The 7,698-nt window shown below is 59.4% G+C and overlaps 1 protein-coding gene across 1 annotated transcript; it reads right to left on the reverse strand.

The window, feature by feature from the left end:
• Positions 1-1,847: 1,847 nt before the first annotated feature.
• Positions 1,848-4,385, reverse strand: LOC123098716 (transport inhibitor response 1-like protein). Its single transcript, XM_044520780.1, has 3 exons — positions 3,666-4,385; positions 3,043-3,568; positions 1,848-2,958 (listed from the first exon to the last, which is right to left on the reverse strand). Exons 1-3 carry the CDS (start codon positions 4,211-4,213, stop codon positions 2,200-2,202), a joined length of 1,833 nt encoding a protein of 610 aa, XP_044376715.1. The 5' UTR covers positions 4,214-4,385; the 3' UTR covers positions 1,848-2,199.
• Between the last annotated feature and the right edge of the window lie 3,313 nt (positions 4,386-7,698).

Consider the following 7,698-nt stretch of genomic DNA (forward strand, 5'->3'; position numbering starts at 1 on the left):
CAAAAATCAAAGAACTGCTCATTTGGTTTAGCCATCGTATGATACGGACTGATAAGAACTTGAAGGCAGTCGACGTCTCCGGCCGTGGAAGGCGGACACGTCGGCTAGGGAGAGGCCTGGGGCTAGGGCTATCAAGACAAAATAGGCGCGAGGCAATAATCACCGGATGGACCAGGGCCAAACTTTCGAGTAAGGAACCCGGCTGTGGATGGATGGATGGATGGAACCTCCAGGTGGTGATAGTAGGTCCTTTGGTAATGATACCACCTGCCAAGCCTCAGGATTCACAGGAGATCGCGAAAGGACAGCCTCCCTGACCCTCAGGGAGGGAGGGCTTTTCAAAAACAAAACAAAAGACTTCCACCAGAGATGGACATTCATCCCTCCCCTCGCCGCCGCCAGGGTGTGCCGGCGGGCGAAGCCCGCCCGGCATGGGCGGCGGCGGGGCGTTCTCTCCTTCTCGCGAGGCGGGCTCGCCGTGGGGCGATCTACCCTGGCCGGAACGCGGCGTTGTGCGGGACGCGGCGACGCTGGGCTGCCACGGTGGCTGGCGTGGAGGGCTGCACGAGGCGGGCTGCGTGCTGGCGGCGCTCGTCGGCGGGATCTGGCGCTCGTCGTGGGCGCTCGTCGGCGGGCAAACCCCGCTGGCGGCCGGCGGCGGCGGGATCTGGCGCTCGCGCTGGTCGGGCGCGCCCCTCGTGGGGAGCCTCGGCCTGCTCGCGGGGCAGCTCCTCTCGCCGCAGGGCATGTTGGGGCGGGGCCTAGCGACGGCGGGGCGTGCGGCGGTTCGGCCGTGAGGACGGCGAGCCGCAGGCGTGCCAGCTCTGGAGGTATTGCCCCCCTCCCTTCCATGCATCCATTCCCAGTCCCGGTTCGGTTTGGATCTTCCGGATCCATCTCCGGTGTGTTCTGGTGGAGCAGATCGGTGTCCGGGGGAAACCTTGGGCGCCTTGGCTGGCCGGCAGCGGCGACGCCGATTTTTGGCGCTGTTTTCCTCCTTGGGGGCGCTGCTGAGGGCACCATCTCTCCTCTCCGAACCATGTCCGGGTGAAAGCCCAAGATCCGTTGCGGATCGGGCGTCGGCGGCGCCCTGTGCACCGTTACCTTCCTGGAGGCGACGCCAAGGACATTGGGATCGGATGGAAGGGTCTGTAGGTGAGGGGTGGGGTGTGCTGCCTCCCTTTCGGTGGAGCGGTGTTTCTTTATGAATATTCTTGGCGGCGGCTCTTGGCGGCATGGAGCAGCGGAGGCTTGGCGTCAGATGTGTGGTGACGGACACGCGCAGGAGGTCGACGCTGTCTGGCGTCGTGGTGGCGTCGGCGGCAGTGAGACCGGGCAAGGCCGTTGCAACAGTACAGCTCTGAAGATGGATTAGTGGTAGGTGGTTGTGGCGGCCTCATCCGCGGCAGGCGGCCTGGTTGAGGAGCACGCCGGACTGGTGGGTGCCCATACCCGGCAGGCGTCCAGGTTGGGACCTCAGGTCTTAAATGTTAGGTTTGGCTGCGAGGTCTGTTTGGTATTAGGCCCAGACCATCAGCGCCCCTTCATCAGTTAGATAGGAGTAGCGACAGTGGTTGCGAAGATGGTGGCTTTGGTCTTACTGTTGTACGACTTTGTAAGGTTTTGTGCTAATAATTAATAAAATTGGCCGTATGCATTGACCAGATGCAGAGGCCGGGGGTTTTCCTCCTTTTCTAAAAAAAAAAGAGATGGACATTCATCAGATCACAAAGCTTGAGACAGGAGAAACAAATCCCAAAAAAATAACACGGCTCGATTCAGGAGAAATTATTTCAGAATTCAGACTAATGAACTATGGAAGGGAAACCATGCGAAACAAGAACATGGAATAGAAGTGTTAATGAATTTAATCTGATGATGATAACAAGATTCGCTTCGAAAAAATTAGGGAAACCATCGCCGCCATGCCGAAGCAGAAGGCGGCCTCTCGGAGCAGCAAGCAAAACTGAGGAAGCGGCGTTTGATGAAGCCCCCCTCGAAGAAGCATGCTCCGCCGCGCTTATGATCTTCTCGTAGAAAATGTTGGAAATACCTATGAACCCTACACAGCTACTACAACAACAATGGCTGAACGAACACTCTGCTGCTGCTCTCATATCTGCGACTCCGGCGTGCTACTGTCTTGCTACATGGGATGCATTTGATCTGCACCGAGGATGCCAAGCACCTATAATCTTCTCACAGGATCTTCACAAATGGTGGAACATCCTCCCTTGGCCCCTCCAGCGACCGATACATGTATAAGATGTCGACGCCGTCTGTCTTCTCGATCTCAGGCTGGCTGTTTATCAGCTCCACCACCATCCGTGGGAGCTGCCGCGCCACCTCCTGGCAGCCCTGCAGCGTCAGGCTGCAGCCCGACATCCAGACGAACCGCATGTTGTAGAAATGGTGCATGCCGGAGAGCAGGCCGGCGTCGCCGAACGGGCAGTCCCTTATCTCGAGCTTCTCCAGCTTGGAGCAGCCCTGGAGGATGTGCTGCAGCGCCAGATCACTGTCTCCGGCGAACGCCACGGAGAGCGTCCGCAGGGAGCTGCCGTAGTTGCCGATGTACTCGAATGCTCGATCCGTCAGGTGCCCGGACGTGGAGAGCCTGGTGAGCTTGCTGCAGTTGCGGACAATGGCGCCGAACCCTTCGTCCATCGGCTCCCCCGTCACGTGGTCTGGCCGGTGCCTCCCCATTATGCACAGCCGGAACACCTTCAGCTCAGGGCAGTTGTGCGACATGGAGATGACGGCGGCGTTGGTCATCCTCTGGCAGAAGTAGAGAATGGACCGAAGGTCACGGCAGCCCTCGGAGATGGCGGTGAGCCCGACCTCCGACACCAGCTCGTCGGCATCCTCGTGCGCGTCCAATGGGAGCACGCGGAGAACCTGGAGCTTCTTGCAGCACATCGCCACGGCTTGGAGCCCCTCGTCGCGCACTGAGTCGAGCACCTGGCAAAGAACTTGTCATCAGAAATTGGGAACCATGGAGCAGCCCAGAGGTAAAACTATGGCGAGAAAGCAATCTGGTAGTACCCATAGCGTCTCAAGGCTGCGGCATTGCCCGATGAAGAGCAGGACCTGGTCGGGGTTGACAGGGGCGTAGCTCAGGTCCATGCTGGTTAAGTTGGCGGCCACCGTGGCAATGGTCGGCAGGTACTCCGGCGCGAGATCGCGGAAGCCGGACAGCGAGACCAGCGAGTTGGCCCGGCCGGCCGCCGCGAAGGCGGTCAACATCTGGCCGAAGTCGAGCCCCTCGTCCTCGGCGCCGTCCCCTGGCCGGAACGAGCCCGTGCCGAGGTGCGTGAGGCGGGGCGTGAGCGCCATGAGCCGGCGCAGCTGCCCGAGCGAGACGTGCTGGTTGACGCGCAGGCGGCGGAGGCGCGGCGAGCGCGCCACGAGAGCCTCGAGCGCGGCGAAGGGTACCTGCGGGGTGAAGCACTCGAAGGAGAGGGACTCGAGGTCGGTGTGCCCGCGCGGGAACGCCGCCACCCAGTCCGACACCTCGTCGTCCTCCTCCTCGTTGAGCTCGCAGTCCACCACGTCGAGCACACGCAGCCCTCTGCGAGAACGAAACCAACCAATAGAGATACGCTATTAATCCATTACTGAGCAAGAGAGGTGGCAAGCTGGAATGGAAGGGAATGGCATTATATTACCTGCAATGGGAGGCGAGGGAGGCGAGGCCGCGGGAGGAGAAGCCGTCGCAGAGGAGGAGGGAGAGCTCGCGGAAGGAGGGCGGGAGGGAGCGGGCGAGGAGGTCGAGGTCGTCGTCGGTGACGGTGATGCGCTTGAGGGAGAGGGAGCGGAGCGCGGGGAAGGCGGCGGCGGCGAGGGCGGCGGCCCAGGGGCGGAAGGCGGAGGCGGCCCAGCCGGGGGGCAGGAGGTTGAAGTCGGCGAAGCGGGGGCGGCCCTTGAGCAGGATGTGGTGCGCGTTGGGGAAGCGGCGCGCGGCGCGGGCCGGGGAGGCGGCGAGGATGTTGCGGACGGCGACGGAGGCGCGGGTGGCGGACTCGGCGCGGTGCCAGGAGCGGCAGACGAGGGAGGCCGCGCCACGGTCGCCCGGGGCCCGGAGGAACTGCAGCACCGTCTCGAGCACGTTGTCGAGCACCTGGTCGGGCGGCGGCGGCGGAGGAGGAGGAGGCGGCGACGCCGCGCGCGGCCGCTTGGGCGGCGCCCCCGCCTGGTCCTCGTCCTCCTCGGACATGGCGCGGGAGGACGAGCGGGGACGAGCGGAGGGAGCAGTGGAGGGTGGATTGGGTGGGTGGGTGTGGGGTGAGGTGAGGGGGGAGGCGTACTTGTGTTCCGCCGGTTGCCCCGGCAGACGGCAGTGCTCTACAGCAGAGCAGGACAAAGAAGTAGCGGGAGGGAGGGAGGGGGGCTGGAGCTGGACGCGCCGGGTCAGTCGCTCGCTCGCTCGCTGGATGGATGGATAGAGCCGAGCCGAGAGGTGGGTAGGGGAGTGAGTGAGTGAGTAGATCTCATGATTTGTACCTTTTTCAGGTGTGATCTACTACTAGAGAGGGATGCACTGGCCTGGCCCAACCCAACTTGTTTAGAAGCGTCCACAAACCAATAACAGTATTCAGGAACTACTTGATGTGTTCGAACCGGCAGCATTCCAAAACTAGCTAGCTGGTGTACACGAACCCTAACTTTCATCAAAGAATACGTACCTACTTTCTAGTGCAGTACGTTAGTATTTAAACTAAAACCACAACGAGTAATTTGGAACGGAGGGAGTAGTACTGTTGTGCACCAATGACGTGCCTTCACGTGTGCACAGCCAGCAAAAGCATCTGCAACTAGACTCCTCGAGCGCTCTCTGTATGTCGGGCGGACGGCCCGGTCAGTGCCGCAAAATCTCGACACGGGCGCGCCTCTTATACCGGTCCTATAAACCTGGGCTGACTGGCATCCCTCGTACTCGGCCCATATCTGGGGCGGATGCGAGGAGGCCCAAACGCGTCAGCACACGTCCGCCACATCAGACTGGCGTGCAGGACCTAGGCGAACACCCATGTAAACTCGGCGGTCTGGTGAGAATGACGATCCGGCGCGCCGCCAAAGGGACCAAATCCGGCTATTTAAGTCGGACGGCAACCTCGAACCCTAGTCACACTCACATTCCCCTCCACCCCGCACCCCCCATCCGCTTGCAGCTCGGAGCTCAACGTCTACGCGTAGCCATGGCTCGGCAACGGATCACCACTTACGCAATGCTCACTCCGGAGCATCGGTTAGAACTCCTTGAGGAGATCCGAGCCCGGCATGAAGCTCGGATTGCAGTCGGCCTGCCTCCGGACTCGTCCAAGCAGGAGGAGGAGGCGGACCAACAGGTGGCCGGACGCGGCCATGGAGGATGCGGAGCCGAAGGAGGAAGAGGAAGAGGAGGAAGGTGAAACAGATCTAGCGCCTCCGACTGCCAGATCGGGCACGGCTAACCTGTTGGGCAAGTTTGAGGTCGCCCAAGTGGAGGAGGCAGTGGAGCAGCAGGCTATCCTTGACTCCAACAGCTCAGAGGCGGAGGTGGAGGCAAACCGCCGCTACCTCCATGAGTCACGGGCGAAGGTGGACGCACTCTTTACACACATGGAGTCCGGCGAGGAGCCAAAGCGGCAGGAGGCGGGTTCGTCCGGCATTGCCGGCACGAAGGTCGTCTACATCTCCGGCAACGAGTAGAAGTAGGCTAGGTTTATCTATGTAGTAATATATGTAGCTTTTGTGTTGCATATGAATTATGGGTTTGAGGTATGATATTTGAGGTACTTCGTTGCACCAGACGCAAAATGAGGAGTGACCAGCCCTCTCTGTGGACGTGCCCGGATGAGTCTGTGGATGTATGAGGGGATGTATTTTCTGTATTTAGCCGTAGATGCTCTAAGCTCCCACGCATCAATAGTGCAGTTAAAATAGCTAAGGGCTCAAACGCAAGTGCACAAATCGCCCACGTACCTCTCGAACGAGCTGGCCGGGCGCACTTTGTCATCCAAAGTTGTACCCTATTTGTCTACAAGCGCGTCAGGTTGTCCGAATCCAGCAAAGCGGATGCAACCAGGGGCAACTTTGCGTGTGTTCGGACCACCACCATGTGTGTGTCCGATGCCTCGCTCCCACCAAAAACATCGCCCGCGCCTGTGCACTCTCCCACATGAACACACCTACGATCTCCGCGCCACATTCATGGTGGTCGAGAGTAAGCGCGACTAGTCATTGGAGCCGGCACTGAAGCGACGCGCCAGCTGTGAACGCCGCCCATGCCGCGTCCCGGTCTCCGCGCTTGTTCAATGCCAGAGAGACGTGACAGGACGGGGCGGATGTCTATCAACCACCTTCAAACCTACTGCCCCATTCATCCTCCACTCTGTATTAAACAGGCGCAGTGCCCAAGAAACCAACTCCGACGCCCACATTGACACACCTTATCGCTTGGCCTGGCCGGCGCCCGCTATTTATATGTGGCCACACCCGGCACCATCTGCACAGCACCACATCCGCTCCCTTTCCTCCTCTATGAACCACCTCTGCCATAACCGTGAGCTCTAGAGCGATGTGGGAGAGCCTCTTGACGGAGCAAAAGCTCGAGTTGGTCTGCCTTGCGTCCGGCTGGCAAGCCCGCCATGCAGGATGGATAGAGGCGTCTTGCCGGCGAGCTCGCTAGAGGTGATCGACGATGACCCCACGATGGAGGAGGTCTCCAACAATGTGCTCACGCCTAACTCGTGCCAGTCCATGTCGGCTTCACCATTGAGTAGGCACGGGCGCACTTCAATACCATCATGGCGAAGGAGCAGCCCGCAGTGCAGCCGGTGCTAAAGTTCCAGTAAGCGTACGAGGAGCAGCGCTACAACCTTGCCCTCCTGCATCACTGGATGGTGGAGGGCCAAATCTACGATGAAATCACGAGCGAGGAGGCCGTGGTGGTCATGGTCGCGGAGAACAAGAACTTCCTCGCCAAGCAGCGAGCTGTCTGCGAGGCTACGCGTGCTTGCGCCAGCTGAAACGTGATTGTAACGCAGTCATACGCGAAGGTGACTCTGGTGATCACGGATGAGAATGCTGGCAGCTACAGGTCATTCGCGATGTAGCACGATTCGCGTCGAGCTACTATGACCACGAGGCTGACCCGTCGATCCACGTCCATCGTTGACCTAACCTCCACCGGCGACGTCCACGCAATGGACTCCGATGAGGAAGACTTGGACATGGGAAACAGAGGCGTATGTGTCCCATACCCTTCCTAGCCGGCGACCCACAACTTCACTTCCCAGGGATTACGACCACCGAGGGTGCCGGACATGGGGAACAACAAGGACTTACAGGACGTATGCCGGCGAAGATTTACACTAGGTTAACTTTTGGACGCTTTTGTTTAATGAAATATGTAGGAAATCTATTGAATGTGATACGGTTTAAATGAAAATCATTTGGTTTGTGTGAAATTCCTTCGGTTTCTTCGGATTCCGTTTGAAATGTATGCGGATGTTTGATGTACAAGGTCGGATGACCAGGTCCCGAATCATTGTCTGAGGACGGATACCGTGTCCGTTAGGGGTCTTCGTTGGAGATGCAGTAAGGGCATGCTTTTCTTTCCATGGTGTACGCAATGGACATTTTTGGTTCTCTAGTTGAGAGCCAAAGGATTTGCCATGGCCCGCCGGATAACCTAAGTCTAGGGCAAAGTTTAAGATT

Source organism: Triticum aestivum, chromosome 4D (genome assembly GCF_018294505.1).
Source record: "Triticum aestivum cultivar Chinese Spring chromosome 4D, IWGSC CS RefSeq v2.1, whole genome shotgun sequence".
Classification (NCBI taxonomy): domain Eukaryota; kingdom Viridiplantae; phylum Streptophyta; class Magnoliopsida; order Poales; family Poaceae; genus Triticum; species Triticum aestivum.

Bases quoted from the DNA above. Each gene is read 5' to 3' on its own strand.
- LOC123098716 (XM_044520780.1), bottom strand. From the start codon at position 4,213: ATGTCCGAGGAGGACGAGGACCAGGCGGGGGCGCCGCCCAAGCGGCCG. The intron at 3,569-3,665 runs GTAATATAATGC...TCGTTCTCGCAG, and splicing joins TCCCTCGCCTCCCATTGCAG to AGGGCTGCGTGTGCTCGACG. The intron at 2,959-3,042 runs GTACTACCAGAT...GTTCTTTGCCAG, and splicing joins GCAGCCTTGAGACGCTATGG to GTGCTCGACTCAGTGCGCGA.